The sequence below is a fragment of the Falco naumanni genome, chromosome 6 (assembly GCF_017639655.2).
Source record: "Falco naumanni isolate bFalNau1 chromosome 6, bFalNau1.pat, whole genome shotgun sequence".
In the NCBI taxonomy this organism is placed as follows: Eukaryota; Metazoa; Chordata; class Aves; order Falconiformes; family Falconidae; genus Falco; species Falco naumanni.
This window is the reverse complement of record NC_054059.1, coordinates 76,880,663-76,900,423: the sequence shown is the minus strand read 5'-3', so window position 1 is coordinate 76,900,423 and position 19,761 is coordinate 76,880,663. Positions and strand designations below refer to the sequence as shown.

The following is a 19,761-nucleotide window of genomic DNA, read 5'->3' as shown; positions in this document are numbered from 1 at the left end:
TAGCAGTCACAAGTGGTGCTCTGCACCCTCACACACGCTATATTCATACCACACTTCAAAGTTAAGAGTTACCACACAGATGCCCCTCAGAAACCAGTAGGGGAATCTGCCAGAATCTCAGCAACGTTCACATTTTCATTTTCACTGGCCATAAACGAGTATCTTTTCTGGATGTTGTGCTTCTCGATCAAAAGATCATTTGCACTGGAGACAACAGACAGTCTTTTGATCTTCTGTTCCATTTGGGACCCAAAATCCTGTATATAAGGAACTGGAACAGCTTGCCAGAGAAGTTGCGGATTCCCCATCCCTGGAAGTGCTCAAGGCCAGGTTGGACGGGGCTTTGAGCAACATGGTCTAGTGGAAGGTGCCCCTGCCCCATGGCAGGGGGGATGGAATGAGGTGACCTTTAAGGTCCCTTCCAACCCAAACCACTCTGTGGTAACAAATTAAACTGCGCTCATTACACATCAGGGCTCTACCCCCAACAGGGATGTAAGAACTGTGGGCTGCTGAGTATCCATGAACCACCATACAATCCTTCAATGACCAGCACGCTCGTCTAGAAGACAACACCGTCATCAACAGAAACATCACTGTAAGGAAAATAACTGACAAGGACGAGCATTGGTCATATTCTGTATCAAGGTCAAGCAACTCAAATCCTTATTGGGAGACTGAGCCACACTTTCCCACAACTCAGTGACAACTTCAACCCTATACCATCACCCATTAGGAACCGATCATCAGATCAGTAAGTTTTCTACCAAGAAAGAAATTCAAGGCATGATAGTGAAACAAATCCCCGGAATGATACAGAAGGTTCTCTGTAACTGGGCATGTCACAAGCAATTTGACATGCTTTACAAACATTTTACCCCACTTCACAAACATTCCTCAGCTCAGATCACCAGCTACACCTCTGGAGTCCTCTGATCAGTGGGAGACTCACACCAGCGGCAGCAGAGTCCCTCACTCGCCCCTGTGCTCACTGTCCTAACAGCATTTTGTCACCATCATCACTTCCCACACTACCTGCTTGGTTGCTGAGTCCTTATTCTCTCTCTCTTATTTTCATCTGTCTTCTTATGGCCACACATGCTCATGGTTGTATTTTGCAGAATAAGATACAGTGGAAAGAACATCCAGAAAACTTGCTCGGGTCTCCTGTATGCTATTTTTAAACAGCATCTGCAAAACTCAAGACTTTAACCTATCCTCCTCCCATATTCCCTTCTCAGTGCTACACAGCTGCCAACAGCTTCAGCTGTATCAGCTGATTACTGCTTCTTGGTGCCACTTCTCTTCCCTTGGAAAGATTAATCTGATGTGTTTGCAGGAAAACCGCAACATAAATAAATGGCCAGAGCAGAGAGCCTTTTCTTTCCAGCTTATAGAAAAGCTAACAGCAGGGTATCCACTCACTCTTCGAAGATTATTCTCTAAAGCAGCTTTACTAACTTTGAAAGAAGCTAATATAATAGGGTACACCTGGACTAGTTTGAATCCGGAGACCTCTAGGTCTTCAGAGAACTCGAGGATGCTCTAGTGCGCAGCATCATATTGAAAACTGATGAGCATCCAGGGAATTATAAGCAGCGGTTAAAGTACTCACAACCAGGCCAGTTTATTTTGAGATGGGAGGCTGGGAGAAAGTAAGAGATGCGCAATTATGCAATTCAACAATTCCAAGAAAAGCAGTAAAACAGGCTTGCACAACGTGCAGCTAATCAATCATATTTTTAATCCACTGGTGGCTGAGAAGCAGTGGGCGCCAGTGGCCTACTGGAAGAGACAGGAGAGCATTAAAATGCAGCAATTTGAACTGTAGGTCTTTTCTAGCTATCACAAGAAGTGGGAATGAAGCAAAAACTAAAGGGATTTAACAATGACTGTCAAACTGTCTATTCAGTTTCCTACCAATGAAAGGCACAGGGTAGGGTTAGAAGCTGGGTGGAGCTGGGTGTGATGGAAGCAGAAGAAATAGCTGACAGATCAGATGTCTGTTTATACAGTGATTATTAGGAACCCAGTCCACAACAGGGATGTCCCAATGTTTTTGCAATACCAGTAAAGGAAGCAAACTTCAGATTTATATGAATCAGATTTAGATGATCAGCGGAGTTCAGAACTGGGGAAAGAGAAACCTAGCAAAAAAATCATAAAACTGCCCCCTCCCTTAACCCCTTCTCAGCCTCCACGAAGGAGATAAGAAAAAACCTTCTCGCCTAGGTAAGATTCAGGATGATTTAATTCCCTGGCTTTGATGAGCAGGTTTATACCTCCACTGGCTATCTAAAACAGGACAGCCAGGGAACAGAAACACATGCATGTACAAGTACAGTAACTGATAAGAGAAAAGGGGGGTGGGGAGCGTTAATTTTTGAGAAGAGATGGAAGAAGACATATCTAGAAAATAAAAGGAAGGAGAAAAGACACTGCAGCTCATGTATGCAAGTATGTGCCACCATCACCCAGGGAAAAGAAGGAAGCAGGGTCTGGAAAGAAAGAGACTAAAAGAACAAAAACAAGGAATGCAGTAAATCAGGACTTCTGAGATGAGCAAATAGTTAGCCATTCTCTTACACCTGCTGGTGTACTGACCACACACCTCAGAGGAGGTTGGCTAGTTTATACCTACTGCTATACAGATACCTTTCAGGCTGGAGAGTAATCTGCTAATGGTCAGACCTAAGCAGAACCACATCAGTTTAAGCAGATGAGTTCTAGGTAGCCTGGTTAGTCTAGAGAAAACCCCTAACAGAGACTTTCAAATGTAAAACCTCAGGTTTCTCACACAACATTTTACCTTATTTCATTTCCTCTACCTTAAGACACCGGAGAATGTAAATCAGTTTAAAACAGATTCCATTAAAACAATGTAGGTTTTTCCGTGGTCGATAGTTTTACAGGCTAAGAGATGCAGGGTTTACATCTCAAGACCCATTTCCCGTTTTCACGCACTGCTTCTAGACACTTCGTAGTGATGGCAAGTTCAATGCCAACACCACCAACAGGTATACAAGTTCAGCCTTAACTAAATTTGAAGTGATAATCTATGTATCATCTCTTCCATTTTATCTATGGCTTTTTTTCCCCAACACCAAAAACAATTAGCCTTGATCAACAGCATCATTAAAACCTTTGATCAATAATTCATTTATTTCTGTAGAAGTACCCAGCTGCTAGTTAAATCACACAGAATAAAATGCTAAGACTCTATACGTGTATTCAGTTATTTTTAAGTTCCATTAATGGAGGGTGGGAATTTCAGCACACTGTGAAGCGGATTTATTTATGATTCATCCCCTCTAATAGGATATGCTTGTTTACAGAGCTTGAAGTAGATCTGGTAAAGGTTAAAGATTCAAGAAAAGCTCCTGTGACTCCTGTGACATAATGCCAGCCCTTGCACAACATTCAAAAACAAAGTCAGTTTTCTAACAAGACGCTGCAGTGAACCCAACAACAGTATTTTAAATGACTGGCTGCAAGTGGTTTGGATTTTTTGCTTGGGTTTCATTTAAAAGGTCTAATAAAAAAAAATAATTTGAAGTTAGGCTTAAAACAAACAAAACAACACACCTTTAGAACTGTTAATACAAAACCACCTTCTTTTCAAATCTACAACACTGCACATCTTATTTTGAGGAAACAAACTCTTAAACTTCACCACCTCAGCTCTCCCCAGCACAGCTACATCCCTGACATCTATGAGCACAGCCCAATTCTAGCATGTCCCCTGTTGCAGAAGTGCTGTACCAGACTGCAATCATTTAATACTGTACCAACCCATCACCTCGTGCAGCTAGCACTGGTAGCTTTTTAGAAAGGGCAGAGGGATTCCCAAGGCCTGGAATTCTTTTGCAGGTTCAGATGCTGGGGAATGAAAGTCTCACCAGTGACGCTGCAAATTGGTTTATTTAGCACCTTCAGTAAAATGGTACACTATGTTCTCCGCACATCAACTACACAAACCACAGTATTGCAACATAAACATGCATAGTCAGGAGTATGAAAGTTATTCAGTAAGAGCTCAGTCGGTCACATGTGCTACCATTTTGACCATTTTGGTCCTATTACTTGAAATGAAACAAATAAGAATAAATATTACATGTAGATCGTTCATTTTCAAAAGTCTTTGCTGTGAAAGCAAACCCAAAATACCCATCAAGATTTGAAAGTAGACTGTATTTGACTAAAAGAACTAAGCAGCGGTCACCCTCAAAGTGCACTAACAGAAAAGCTCCAGGATAGCCTGTTATAGCTATTACAATGTCTGCACTGCACACCCCTCTATACTGCCAAGAATGAAAGTATGCCGGGACTCCGGCAGCAACACAATCAAAATCAGAAGTCAGAAAAAGCAAGGGCAAGATGTACCAAAAAAAAATCCCTTCAGACAACCAAGAGGTGTCTGTGTGTTTATTTTACATCTTCCTTTCCCCCCCCTAAACAGCCAGGAGCCCTGAAGGGATGTACATAAGTTTCCACTGCCGGACTGCTCTCTCTCCCCAACACCTCCCCTCCCAGCCCTTCGATTCAACTTACTGTGGCATTAATGGCAAAGGTGCAGTTCTCTATAGGTGCAAAAGAGAAAAGGTGAAAGTCACATCACTCCTATCGCTGCTGACTTTACAAATAAGCATGCCCAAACACTGATAAATCCCACGTTTCAACAGATCAAACTCTTCCACTGACTTGTTCATCTCTTCTCACCAACTGCTTCTGTTTATTCAACTCAGGGGTGAATCTGTGAGAGTGACTGTCAGCTCCATTCCGCTCCTGCGGAAACTTCCCTGTATCTCTACAAGCACGGACTTTTGTGGGGAGATAAAAGCAAGGGAAGGTGAGAAGACAGAAAGTAATGCATTTCTGTACCACCAAGGAGTAAAGCACTGCACTTTTACTGACCTGATTGATCCCTGCACCTGCCCTGATGCCCTAAATACTGAGAAATTTCAGCAGTGGCTGAAAAACGAGTGGGGCTAAACAAACCATTGCTTTGCTGTTGCTCCACAAAAGAGCACAACAAGAAGAGAGATAAGATTTTTCTCTCTCTTTCACAGTTAGCAAATGTATCGGTTACTACTTAGAAATGTAAGATAAGAGTAGTAACATGCGTGATTTGGGATTACAATTCCAAAAGTCCTTTCTAAAGCCCTGGCAAGTATTATTTACAGAAGCATACCGCTGCGCATAAAACCAGAAGCGGTATTCCTCTTCACTGCATAAAACTGAAGCCCAGCAAAGCCACTGATACGTTTAGAGTGTAAGTTCGAAGCACCTGGAGCCTTGAAGAGATTTAGGACTGTCTGAAACATAAATTGGCTTAGAAAGTCCAAGCTAACAGGGATCTAGGGGGAACCTAGACCACATCCCCGTTAGAAAGATTTTAGTGCAGTACTGGTTCAACTACAGGTATGTAAAGATCACATTTGCAAAAAACTGATTCCCACCCACTTTTCCTTATCACGGGAGTTTCCCGTGCCCCAAACAAATCCAAGGCTGTTTTTTGCCCTCCAGTTTCTCCCCTCCTCCCTCCCGCAGCTTCCCACCAGCTGAGAGCTGCAGCTGCAGCAACAACAGCCCGTCTGTGACAGTGCAACCGTCCCGGCGCGATGGATGCTACCAGCTCACCGGCTTCCTTATGTTTTAATAGAGGTAGCAAACTGTGAAGGGTGTTACCCCCCCCTTTTTCTTTTTTAACTGGAAGAATACTGATGAATATTCATTACTAGTCCTTTATCAAGGGGGAGGATATTATTTAAAGAACTGGAAGAGAACTTCAAACTAGGCAAAGACACCGGGAAATTTTGCCTCGGTTCTCTGGACTCAAAGAGTGTGATTTTTGCAGAAAACAGACAGGACGGTAGTAAACCCCCCGGTGCCTCCCTGCAGCAGCGCTGCCCGCCGCGGCACTGCCCACGCCGCTCCCACTCAAGCCCCGCACCCGGCAGGCGTCCCCGGAGCCGGCACCCAGCAACCCCGGACCCACTCGTGCGGGGCTGCCGCTGCCCCGAGGCCGCCTTGCAGCCGGTGCCCAGCACACGGTACCCCCCGCTTTCTGGGGACAACAAGTATACCGCTTTCATTTTTTTTTTTTTTTTTTTGGCGGAACGTGCGTTCCAGTATTCACCGCCTAGCGCATGAGCTTCCAGGTCAAGTGTTTTAACGAAACGCCGGGATATAAATGAGGTGGCTCCCCCTCCCCAGCAAACAAACCCTGTCACACTGCCGAGGTGGGGAGCGACCCCCGGATGCTGAGCGCGGCCGGCCCCGGGCCACACGCCCAGGCACACGCAGGGACGTGCGCACCCGCACGCACACCCGCAGGCAGCGCACACGGCCCCGCCGCCCCGCTCCCCCCCACCCCCCCGGCGGCAGCGGGGGGCACCGGGGGTCCCGGCTCTCGCACTCACTTTCGTCCTGCCGTTGATTTTGTAGTTGCCCAGCTTGCCGTTGCAGTGCCGGATGAGATCGTCCATGCTGTTCATGAGGAGCCGGATGGTCTGGCAGCCCGGCTCCTTGCCCTCCACCCAGGTGATCTTGTCGCCGCGGATGTCCTTGGACGAGTCGCTCTTCTGGCTGACGAGCTGCCCGTCGGTGAAGCGGCCGGTGTGGTGGAGGGCCCGCACCTCCTGGGCCACCAGCCCGCCCAGCTCCTTGCCGAGGAAGTCGTCCACCACGCAGATGCCGTGCTTGTTCATGCAGGGCACGATGTACTCCAGCGCCAGCCGCTGCGGCACCAGCGACTTGGTCTGCCCGTTGGGGCGCAGCGCGGCCCCGCCGGGCCCCGCCTGCACGCCGCCCGGGGACAGGTTCGACTTGTCCCGGTACAGCAGCACCGCCTCCCCGGACGGCGACGGGGACTGGGCCGCGGCCGGGGCCTCCGCCTCAGCACCGGCGGCCGCGGCGGCGATGTAGTTGTTGGTCAGAGGGGCGGCCTCGGCGGAGGCCTCCGGGGACGGCGGCGCTGCGCCCTTCCCCGCCGCAGCCCACCCCGCCGCCCGGCTGCCCCCTCCGGCCGCGGCCCCGGCGCTGTGGGCGCGGGTCGGCGTGGGGTGCCCGCCGCGGGGCTCGGCAGCGCCCCCTGCCGCGACCGTCGCCGCCGCCGCCGTCGCGCCGCCGCCGCGGCAGATGAGCTTGTGCTTCTTCCAGTCCTGGCGCTGGTGCTCCTTGCTGCAGTAGAAGGAGCTGCGGCAGCGCCCGCACCGCAGCAGGTTCTCCATCTTCCCGCACAGCTCGCAGTACTGCCGGTCCCGCTCGCTGCTGCAGCCGCTGCTGCCGCTCCCGCCGCCGCTGCTCTCGCCGCCGCCCTGGCCGGCCCCGCCGCCGCTGTCATTCGCCATGGCGCTGGTGGTGCCGCCGCAGCCCCGCTCCGCCGCCGAAGGGTTATGTAAGGAGGCGGGCGGGAGCGGCGCTAACGCGGGCCCCCGCCCGGCCGCGCGGGGAGGGAGCGCTCACTGCATCATGGCCGCCCGGCTCCGCCGCGGCCCCCCGCCGCCCTCCGCCTCCGCCGGCCCGCGGCCTCCTTCGTGGCAGCCGGGCGCGGAGCTGCCGCGGGGGCCCGCGCCGCCCTCCCTGCGCCGCTAACGCCGCTAGCACCGCCTCATCGCCGCCCCGCCGGCGGCGGCGCGGCCGAGGGGCAGAGCGGCGGCGGGGGGCAGCCGGCTGGCGCGGAGCGGGGAGGGGGGGGGCGCTGCCTTCCGCTCCCCGCCGGCCTCTGCCCAGTGCGCGGGCCGGCGCGGCCGCCGCCTCTCCCCGCCGCGCCTCCGCCGCTGTGTCGGGGCGAGGAGGAGGCGCCACTCTCGCGGCTCGCTTTGCACGTACGCCACTTCCAGCCCGCCAGCGCCGCCGGCGCGTCAGGCGGGCGGGGCCGCGCCGCCAGGCGGGCGGGGCCGGACCGGGGCAGGCCGGGCCGAGGAGCCGAACGGTCCCGCCGCAGCCGCAGGGCCGGATCCCGGCGCTGGGAGTAGCGACGGGCCTCGGCCGGGGCGCCCCCGCGGCGGCGGGAGGGCGGCCGGGAGCGGCCCGCCGGGGAGCGCGGAGCCGCGCTGCCAGGGGCGGCGGGCACGCACAGACGGTGCTGGCGGCGCTGCCCGCGACACCCCGGGCGGACGGTGGGCCGCTGCTCCGCGGGCGGCCTTGCGCTGTCGCCAGCGGCGGGCGGCCGCCGCGGGGGGGGGGGCGGCGGCGGCGGCACCGAGGGGCCCGGCCTGGCATAGAAGCCGGGCGCTGTGGCCATGAGTGACGGGGAGGGTGGCGGCAGCGCCCTGCCGCAGGGTGTCGTCGCTCTCGTAGGCCCCAGAATACCCCAGCCCGGTGGCTGGCGGGGCGGGGTGTGCGCTGGCTCCCGTTTAAATAACCTTGTGGCTTGTGTGCCACCGAAGTCGCCGGTAAAAAAGGCCGGAGTCCGGCGGGTTAGAAGGGCAAAAAGCAGGAAGAAGGTGCAAGTGATGTGGCCGGCAAACGAGGCCTGGAGCCGGGGCCAGTGCCGTGATCAACATGGCACGCAGCCCCTGACAGGAAAAAGCGGGTATGGCAGAGCAGCGCCGGTGCAGGGACAAAGGTCCACACACAGTCACGTCGGCTGTCAGAAGCCGCATGAGGACGTGGACTCCTCCGAGGTGATGTGTAAGCTCCAGTCGGTCCGGCTTAACCGTGGCTTCGCTTGCTTGTGGGAGACACTAGGACAGTGGAGTGTATTCTGCAGGTTCCTGCGATACAGCCCAACGTGGAGGCTGGAGCCTCAGAGCCTCGTGGTACGCTGGAGCAAGGCCTCCTCCCGGGCCGGGGGTCTCCTGCACACCCGCTCCCAGAACCATTGGGTGAACTGCCAGCATGTGTTTGCTCCGAGAGCAGGGCAGGTGAGAGGTAGCGCCTGCAGTTGCTGTGCGCTGCCCGTAAGTTAAGCAAATCCATTCTGAAGTGTCCAAGAATCCAAGAAGGGTCAAATACATGAGCCAATATACAGATCTGGAGGTAGGAAGGTGAAGTGAATCCTCTTGGTTGGTAACCCATAGGCTGCAGCAGGCTTTCACGTGATTTTGGATAAACCATTTTCTCTTTGCCACTGTGGGAGGGCAATAGTAGGGCTTTTGCTCCTCGCAGGCTGTTGGTGAGGCTTAAGACTGTGATATACTTGTATTATAGTGAGATGGCTTTATATACACAATTGAAATGGTTTAGTTCTTGCCATGTCTCTACATAGAACTGGATTTAAAATTAACCGACATAGCAGTAGGACTTGGAGGAATGTTAGGCACCGTGTGTACTATGTGAAGGGTGTTAAAAGGAGAAACAAAGCGTGCCAAGGATACAAACGCCTGTGGTGCATCTACAGAAGATGAGAAGGAGAAACAGGATGAATTTTTAGAAGGGCAAAAGGAGTAGCGAGAGGACAAGCTCATGAAAGCCCAAAGGATGAGATTTCAAGGTGAATGTGATCAGCAAGCTCCATGGTGAATTTAAAAAAAAATAGAAATGAACCAAATGAACTGGAAAAGCTGGGAACTAAAAACAGATGGGGTTGCAGATTAGTAATTTCTTTGTTCGTTGCTCTTACAGGGAGGAAAATACAGTGGTAGAGGCAGAAGGAAGTGGGTTAAAAACAGGTTTTAAGTCCAGGCATAAAGTGTACAGTTTTTTAATCTAGGTTTAATGACAGTTTTACTACTTTACCTACAGGTATATGAGGTATGTCAGCAACACTAGGCTAGGTATTCCTCTAGCTTGCTTTAAACTGAAATTAATGCAACTGAATTTGTTGGACTCGCAGCATTGTTAAACCAGGCTAAATGAGAAGAGAGTCGAGGCTGTTATTTCCAAAAACTTTGGAAATGCAAACAATGATATTCTGCTAGAAAGAAACTGAAGAGTTAAGACCTTTTGCACTTGTTGCATACTCCTTCAGCAAACAGCAGAGATGAAAGTCACAGGTTTGAAACTCGGTAGTCCAATTATGAAACAAATAAGAAAAGGACCAAGGTACCTGGCTAAAACCTAATGATAATTATCAATTCATGGGCTAATTTGTCTTCAAAAGTCATTTGTTCTTTCCCTCTCCTTACCACATGTCTTTTGGGATGCAATTACAGGTCTTGGTCTTAGTTTTTACATTTGCTAATGTGCTGAGCTACTTCAGGTTGTTTTGACGTACTGTTCCCCTGCATGGTCAACAGAAATACAGAGTTCAACAAAATTTATCTTTGGATGTATGGAGCATTTGCCATATTTTATGATTACAGCGCTTCACAGCAGCACAAAACAATTTAATGATGGCTGTTGTCCAGTGACAAAGCTGCAGAAAAGAGTGGTGGTGGTAAGGAAACTCTGGAAGACAATGAGTATTTATATTACAATGGTGTCTACAACATGCTAGAAATGTTTTCCAAGTATATAAAGACTCTATTCATTTCCAAAAGGCTTGTTCCTTAAAAGACAGAACAAGGGCAAAGCACGATAAAAAGCAACGTAGGGTATACAAAGCAAAAGGACCAACACGGTGGTTGCTAAAACTGAGGGGGGATGGGACTTCCTCCTCTTATTTTTCTGCTGGTTACTCTTCATTTGCTCCCTAATGTGGCGTGCCCAAGATGGCTAATTTCTTGTCTGTGTCAGTGAACATCGGACAAGAACTTGGCTGGTGACTAGGTAATGATGACATATACTGCTTTGCAGAGAATGCAGATGAAAAGTCTTTAAAGTGATACCAGTCACGATGAGGGCAAACTTAATGCAAGGTCATAGTTTTTTGTCACCACTGAGATAAGGATTTGATACGTTTATTAGAAATGAAAAAAAAAAAGGGGGGGGGGAGGGAGTTGGCCAATGAATAACTTTTATGTTTTCATTAAGTAGTAATAACAGCAGCATTTATAATATGCTTTATGTATCTTGAGTGCTACAGTGGTAAGGTTGTATGAGCAACCGAAAAAGAATCTTTGAAGCCCAGGGAGAGGGGGGAATGCAGCATAACAAGAGTAGAGAAGTTTCATTCACAGAACAAAATCAGCTTAAAAATGAAGTTTAAATAAAAAGTAATCTCATCTTCAGATAGTTTTGCTGTGAACAGGAAAAAGTCCCTGGGACTCCAGGCTAAGTTTTTCACTGCTGCCAGAAGGCCACTTGGAAGCTACACATGCTCCTTACGGTGGTGGTAGTGTAAGGCATCAATCAGGCAGATATGTGTCCATGACAGTGTCATGATTAAAATTTAGAACTTGGGGGCTTGTAGCATTTGCTCTTTTCCCTCCAGACCACTCCACCATGTTCTTCAGCCTGACTGCTCTTATTCCACTTAAACCATTATTCACTGATCTCTACAGCAGCATTTTTCAGGCTTGCTTTTCATACTAGCAAGTGAACTGTAACAGGTTTGCAGCTTTTCCAAATAAAACTAGAGAACTGTTTGTCTGAGTTGGATCCTCTGTTAAACTCACTTCCTTTCTAATCGGGACAAACTGTACAAACTCTATATCCACAAGGCTATGCAAGTGCTCCTCTATTGAATACGTGCTCTTTTCCTGAGGTACCCAGAGGGTTAGTGTGGTTTATTCAACTCCCAAATACCTCCCCTGCTCCCTGTTTCTGCAAAGTGAGGAAAGGATCGCTCACTAGAAGTGATCAGGAAGGTGTAGGGTTATTGACTAGCTGTGCTAGTCCCAGCCATTACGGAGGAGCACTTTCAAGGTCCAGGCATGGGCACTCTGATGTGCCAAGAGCTTGGTATGCTGCTGTCACAGTATGAAGTGGCACACAGCTTTTGGGACAATGGCTCAGAAAATCAGGCTCAGAGCCCTGAAAATAATCAGCAGTTACCCTGGACCAGCTCCCATCCCGTTTAGTGCCTGTTGATGACATTGTAGTTTCCCTAAAAGGTTTTGCTGAAATTCAAGTAACAGAATAATGTAGTTGTTTATCACGGAGTATCATAATGGTGTAATGTTTAAAGGGAAAACCTTTCATTATAATCTGGGATTATAAGGGTTGGGCTAAATTATAAGGAGAAGTATTCTCAATTACTTTGTAAAAACTTGTGTTTAATATTGTGGGATACCTCCAGGCTCTTCAACTAAAATTGTTTTTGCAGTCCCTGAATCTGTCTGAAATTATATGTGTTTGCTTCTGTGGGAATATTGCCTATTTTTATTACACCAAAAATATGGTTAGTGTAGATCTAGAGAGATTTATGTGTGTTTTAATATTTGACTAGTTTAATAATTGTAGTCAAATTTAAAGAAAAATTAATTATGCTAGTGAAGTACAAGAGTGTGTCTTTTTTTTTTTTTTTTAAACTGAAAATGCTGCTACTAGATGTCTGTATCTGTAAAGCTAAATGCAGTGGAGCTTAGAAAATGCGCAATACTCACTCCAGTTTTGTCCTCATTTCAAACTTTGTACCATGGAAAGTTCAAAAGCTTTTTCCACATTGTTTGTGAGGTTTCTCCAGAGGGAGTATTTCAGGCTTTGGTTAGAAAAGAATTCCCCGTCTTGCTAAAGATTGACAATTATGTACATTTTTAGCCTGTAACTTAAGCAAGCCAGCAGGCCCTCGGGGTGCCTAAAGTGCAGTTATGAACAGAAAGTTACTTTTCAAGTACATTTTTTAAACACTATGTGAAATCCACTCACTGATACAGCGATAAGCAGTTTTGGAGGGGAAACACCACCCCCCCCCCCCCCCCCCAAGATTCTTGTTTTATCTGTGTGTAGGTCAAATTTATCTGAACTGCTCCAGAAGCTTTTCTTTATTTTGGTGCAGATGAGTCTTGCAGCAGGAGAACAAGGAGACTCCAATGTAAAGACAGGGACCCCAACATAAAGAAAGTGTCTCCAGTGCTTCGTAGGGCCACAATCATAACATGACCTTTTCACTTTGCATCTGGTATGTGCTTCCTGCCCCTGTGTCATCATGATTCAGCATCATGACATGCTGAAAGACCATCAAGGTGGAAACAATGCCGAGCAGTGTTACGATGATGTGGCCTGCCATGATTATTTTGTGTGTACCTGATCTACTGCACATCGTATTTCCTCTTTCCTCGTCTTCCAGCTGCCAGGCACGTAGTTCTCTTTTCTGCCAGTGCCTGGCCTTGTATTTGGAAAAAACAGGGGTGCCCTGGGGTATGGGCAAGAAGGACAGGTCACTCTGTGCCCCTTGGTTTGAGAAGCTTGAGAGCACCTCAGCCCATGCATTACAATATATCCTGCTATTTAATGAGTTACAGTGTCAGCTTTTTTTTTTTTTCCCTGATTCCCTAGAAACTATTACCCAGAGCTCAAGAGTGGAACTCGGGAACTGTTCCTGAAGCCATAAAGATGTATTTGTTAAAAGACTGGACATTTGGACATCTTATCTTTGGGTAAAGATGCAGTCTCTTTTCCCTTTCTCCAGCTGGCTAGCACAATTCCTGGTATCTCTTAAGTTCTTTTTCTTATTCAGGCAGTTGAACCAGTAAGAGAGATTCTAAGAAAACAGTGAGCTTAAAACATTTGCTGCTACGAAAGGAGAAACCTGTCTCAGTAATTTAAGAGAGGAAGGAAAAGGTAATAGTGAGGGAGGTTTTGAGCTGATAAGAGTGACTAGGTGTTATTCCTCAATAAGATTTAGGGGTTTTATTTTATTTTTTTTTTTAATGAGGCAATTTCTGGAGAAGAATGGGGGCAGGCTTCATTTTTGTTTGCTTTCCAAGTAGAACAATAGTGTCCTCCCCCTTTTCTTGAACAATGGGGATACAATATTATAGCTCATGTTTTGTTAAACTATCAAGATATCACATCTGTCCTGAAGAGCTCACCTTTGCCAGGGCTGCCTACAGACACGCACACAAGCGTTGTGAGCCTGAGCCCTGAAGAGCCGTTGCAATCTGGATGGACTCAGTACAACTCAGCACCATGTTGTCCTGCACTGCTCGTCCCCCCTTCTGCTAGGATGGTGCCTGTCCCCACACACCGCTCCGATGTGTATTGGGATGCAATGTCCTGCTGCTCTCCTGCCATTGTCCTCCTCAGCGTCTCCCCCATCCCAATGGCTTTGTGATGTCTTTTTGTGCATTTCCGTCCTTCCCAAAGACCCAGGCTTTTACGCCATGCCCTTCTGTTTGCCTTCAGTGCTTCTCTTGTGCCCTTCTGCAGAGCTTTCTTTGGCTGCAGTCCATTTAAGTCATGGTGTTGACTTGCTGCCCACCAAAAGAGGTGGTTCTGCTTCCTCCAGCAGCATGCTTCTCAGCACCACGCTTGTCTAGCCCTTTGGTGAGTCAGTTCAAGAGAATAGTTTTCTGTTGGATTAACAAGTTGGATCTGCTTACCCAGTGGTTTGATGTGGTGCAAGAGAGGGTGTGGACCAGCAGAGCCAGGAGTCAGGGAGCGAAAAGCAGGACCACCCAAGTCAGAACGGTAAACTAACTCAGTCACGTCATGTAACTTTACCCTTTTTTACTCCATATTATATAACTTGACCCATTTCTACGTTCTCCCTAATGGAGAGAGACACCTTTCCTTTTGAAACTGTTGAGAGAATCAGCAAATCCAAAGTGCAGGATATTCTATACCAAGACAGGGTAACGGCTAGCATCAGCTGATGCTGGTATCTGAGGATTCAGGGAGAGGTGTTTCAGGCTATTGATTCTGTGAACAGCATGCCAGGGACTCACATTTTGTAAGCTGGTTTTTGTGTTGGGGTTTTTGTTGGCGTTTTTATTTTTCAGGTTTTAGTAGTTGAAGGGTTCTGTCTGTTCATTAAAATAGTTCCCGAGATTTTAGAACTGAACAAACGCGGTATTAAAGACTGTGATATTGGTGCACACTCATGATTGTGTCCTGTGTCTTCTTGTTTCCTATGCCAACAAGCACAACCCTCTGTGCAAATACTTTCAGTCTAATACCAGAGTGAGATATTTCAGCATGTTTTAAAGCACTTCCCAAGCAACTTATACCAAGGGCAGATATTTACTAAACCAGGAATGCTAGTAGTGGATATATAGTCATTTAAATTCCTGTATTAGTATGAGAAAAATTTTGTTGTCTCCCTGCATGATCTTAATTGACACTATTCATTTTGTCTCTTTCCGTGGACGTTCAGATGGCACAATGCTGTTAATGAATCCAGTAAAACAGAAGGCTGGAATTGTACACTGGAGAGCTTTTACAAAGCAGTACCTAAATATTAGGTCCTGGAAAATTAAACTTACAAGGAGTTCATGCAGGCACACAGCTGAATATGAATTATTAAAATCTTTGGTGTGTTCTCAGAGTGATAGTATGTGCTACCGAGCTGTAATTAGGGCTGGGTTGCATCTGAGTCTCACTATCATGCTGCATCAGTTTGTCACTGCTAGAATTGCTACCCCTGAACCTGTTCCTTTCTCACCCAGCTAGCTAATTAGTGACCTAGAGATAAGTTGGCATTTATTGGTACTAGGAGAAATGGCCTTTCATTTTTATGCAGAAGCGAAAAACAGGTCAGCAAGCAATTTACACATTCTTCATCCACCCACAGTGCAATGGAAGATGATAATGCTTATCTTGTCAGGAGGTGGATTTCACTTTTTTCCTTACTGTTTCGTTGGGCTTACATTTTCTCCCTGGCATTATTCTCTCTTTTTTGTTGCTGTTGGTTGAGGCTTTTTTGTTGGTTGGTTGATTTTGGGGGGTTAACCTCAGACTGTGTCTAATGCTAGGAGCATGTTCGGGAGTTTTCATTAAAAAAATTCCTAGAAGAGTTCCTCAGATTGCAGTTTCTTCACTGTGTGATATAGATAGAGCTTGAACTGGAAGGTATAGGCAGAGAATAGATAGACGCTTTGTCCTCACCTATTTACGCGTTGTTGAAATTTGGGTGGGAGGCAACGCTCCTCACTTGTGCAAACATATCCTCCAATAAAAGCCATGTGCTGTGGCAAAAGTAGTTAAGGGCTTGCTGGCCCCCCTCCTTTTTTTTTTTTTTTTTTTTAAATAAACAGCAATTTATCAATGTGAGAGGCCAAACACGGCTAGCTCATATACACACAAAGGCTTGTGTGTTTGTGGATATGCCCACTACGTGTGCCCAGCCTGGCTCCTACCTTATTTTAGCTAGGGTGAACATTTCTCCCCTATTTTAAGAAATATTCTGCATTTCATTTGTGACGAGTAAAAGAAATGCTGAATCATATCTTTGTGGAGCAACACTCAGCAGTGCATTTGTTAGCGGAGCCTTATTTTTGATTTAAAAATATCAGCCTCAAGAGACCGAATCTTTTAAGAAAAAAATACAGCATGAAGCTAAGAAGATTTCTCCCTCTCTGTTATCTTAAGATAGCACTGAATTGCAAATCTAGGATAAAAATCAACAGGGAACGTGGATTCATGTTGGAGAATCTGCCTTAAACCTCTGATTTTGCATTTGTAATCCAGATACGGATGAGGCATGTCAGGAAGAAAACTTCTTCAAAGGTTCATAAATGCCAACGTGTAACATCAAATGCTTGCCTGGTGCACTATATGTTTTACTGCAGTGGTTTACTGAATGCTATATGCAGGTCAAAGCTATGAAGCCAAGGTAGCAAGCTCATTTCTTTTTGTAAGCCTTCAGAGCAGCTAGATGAGAGCCCTTCCAGAAAGCTCTCTGGAAACTTTCATCCAGCCTCAGCCCTCTATAAATAGAGGAGGTCTGCATCCCCGAGGAGGTTTTGCAATGCTGTTCTGCAAGGGAGTGCTGAGCTCTGATGGAGGCAGTGGAAGGAGAGGTACATGGTGGGACCAGGAAGGGGACCGGGAAGGGGACTGGGATCTGCTTGAACGTGAGATAAGGTCTGTGGACAGGTTGCGAGGAGAATAGTTGAGATGGCAGGCTCTTCGCAAAAATGTGTGTCCATTAAATCCTACACAGAGAGTATTGCTGGCAGAGTGGAAAATGCAGCCACAACGACTGTGAGCTGCAAATGACAAAGATACCTGATATTTCCCCGATCAGTCAAGAGACACTCCTGAAGAGATATGTTACTCCCTCGGGTGAGTGGAGAAATGGTTTCACTGGTATCAGTGAAAATTGCAATAAATGTGTTAAGAATTACTGTAGTTTACCACATAGAAATTTTTAAATTGTTCTGATGGACTGTCGTGAGTGAGATAATAACACTACAGAGTAATCACAAATATAACTCTGGAGTAAGTCTCAAGAGCAAAACACTTGGAACTTTGGTTCTAAAAAACATGTAAATATAGAAGAAAACCAGCTGACTACTACAGAAGCTAGAAAAGTCTGTCCTAGCACTCTCCATTTTCATGAATGTAGGTTCCTTGATTGTGACAGCAAGTTAAAAAGTGTTGTCTTCCAAATTTTGGCTACAGTGTATTTTCCAAGATTTATCTACAGTTTACATGTGGGGCAAAAATTTTGTCAGGGGTCAAGCTTCATGTATTATTTTCAAAAGAGATAACTTAAAAAATGGGATTGAAAAAGGAAAATTTTACTCACTCTGACTTCTGATAGCTCAGCCTCATGGTTAATATCAAAATCTCAGTTACTATACATTTGAAAGAGGAATACTTAATTAGCTGTTTGATTATTCTGGGGAAAAAAATCTGTAAATACAAAAAAGAGGCTGAATTTTGACTAAGCACAGTAATTTGGAGCCAACAAGGCTAATTTGGGAGAACAGTCTGTTTACAGGAGAATGAAAAATGAAAGCAAACCTTTTTCCTGTTCACAGACTGCATATTGAACACACTGGGCTATAGATAAGTTATTATTTGATCTCAAAGACCTTTGATATGTAATCTTTAAATGTTTTTTTTCCTGCCAGATGAGTTTCAGAGTTAAGAAAGACCTTTATTTTGTTGTTACAAAAAATAATATGGAAATGATAATATAGGAACACTGAGCCATTGCCCTACAAGATTATCATCCCTCTGCCTTCCTGAAAGTGTCACGTAGATAACAATTTCTTTAAAGTTGAGGGAGACGTGCTTTCCATGCCAGAACAGTACTTCTTTCAGCATGCAAAATTTTTATAGTAGAGTTTTAAAATCAGAACAATATGATCTTCAATGGGCTAGAATGTATGATACAATGTGCTAATTGTAAGGTAAATTCAAGGAAAAAAACCCAAACCTGAAACTGATGACAAATTACTTGGTCATATGTATGGCTTTTAAGTACACTGTGAGAAAACATGTACAAATGGGAAGGGATTTCAAACAGTAGCATGCATTAGCTCCCAAACACTTCCCTTTGCTTTTTTGTTACACTGAGTAAAATCATCCTAACCTATCCTAGCCTGCTTCAACCGAATGGTCTACTGCAATCTCAAAGGCCAGAGTGGAAAGAGTTCTCTTCATGTAAACAAACCTGTTTACACACACATGTGAAGAGTAGTCACTCCAATGTTGGTGTAATCCCTCTCAGCAGCTTCACAGGAGCCTTAAGGCTGTACTCTTGAAGTGGTGCACACGTCGCTGAGATGTGTACAGTGGTTTGCAGAATATTTTGCTAAGTACTGAAATACATTGTTTGTAAATTGGCCTGGCTGCATGCTGTCTGGTGTGAGAGTGTCTGAGAAGGACGGGAGAGGCCAGAACCTGTTTCCAAGTGGTTTATTGACTATTAAACTCTTATAGCCAGATAAAAGCAACAGCAAATAACTTGACGCATGTGTTACAACAGTGCTCAGTCTCACTTTCTCCCTCCCTGCATCATATTTCCTATCTAGGTCACTGTGCTGTGCGAGGCTGTTGGTTTACCAGATAATGTTTCCACACGTTGACCCAGACATGGTGATGACAGGCACGTTTTCAGGCTGTTTATGCAAACCACCAGTGTCCCAAACCTGCTCCTGGCACGTATTTTACCTTCCTTGCTGGTTTGATGCCTGGTATGGCTTGCCCAGCCTTATGGATGGAATTGGCTATACTGACATCTAAACAGCTTTGTAGATAAAGCCATCTTGCCGTCAGCCTGTCAAACATAAATTCCATCACTACCCTGCAACTGCTATGTAATTAAATGTTCTCCTGCTAGGCATACTCTGGTTTAACGAGTTTTATGAGTCATGGCAGCAACGGGAAAGGAGAGTCCCCAAAAACAAGAATGGGCACAAACACCCCGTTGATAATCATCTTATTTAGAGAGAGTAAGATTCTCAGTTATCCAGAGAAGCGAATGCCAGGTCTCCTCGGATCCCTCGGCAGAGTATCTCACATGGATGCTCACTAAGGTACCCAGAGAAAGTGATTTTGCAGTTCTGAATTACATAAAACTTGGTAGTACGGCCGCCTGCAAGGAAGTGGTTTATTTTGAGTCTGTGGCATATTGGTTTGAGAGTGCTTGAGAAGGAAGAGGTGAGAACTTGCAAATTCTGTGCCCTTATATAAGCTCAACCCCAAACCCATCTATACCACAGGACATGTATTACATGTATGAGGAGAGCATGTCCCCCTCCTTTTCATTGCCAGGGCCCAGAGGTCAAGACCCAAAGGTTTAAAGCAGCACTGAAACAATTTCTCCCTAGCTGCAAGCGACTAGATGCATGAAAATCACTGGTGTAAGAAGGCAGCTCAGTGGCACCACTCTCTTAGAGCCCCGCTGAGGCATGGGCATGCATGCCATGCATCACTGGGACCACCCACACCCCCCTGCTTTCACACCTTGTTTCAGCAGGGAGGGACTGTGCCCCCAGCCATGTGCACAGGGTCCTGTGGCGTTGCTTGCCCCCTGGCTGGACCTACGTGCTAGCTGTAGAGAACTGCCAGGGCAGGGAAGAGGCTGTCAAGGAGCGT

The 19,761-nt window shown here is 46.8% G+C and overlaps 1 protein-coding gene across 3 annotated transcripts in view; it reads right to left on the bottom strand.

Moving 5' to 3' along the window:
• Window positions 1–7,513, bottom strand: part of EGLN1 (egl-9 family hypoxia inducible factor 1) — a 42,939-nt gene extending 35,426 nt beyond the window's left edge. For 2 of the 3 annotated variants that reach the window (XR_005828621.1, XM_040599289.1), the window contains exon 1: window positions 6,423–7,494. Coding sequence is in view for 2 of the 3 variants with exons in the window: in XM_040599289.1 (XP_040455223.1) it covers window positions 6,423–7,352 (930 nt within the window). In the remaining variant the exon portion in view is untranslated. Of the gene's footprint in view, window positions 1–6,422 lie in introns of all 3 variants that reach the window. The other variant, XM_040599290.1, reaches the window with a different exon arrangement.
• Window positions 7,514–19,761: the final 12,248 nt, after the last annotated feature.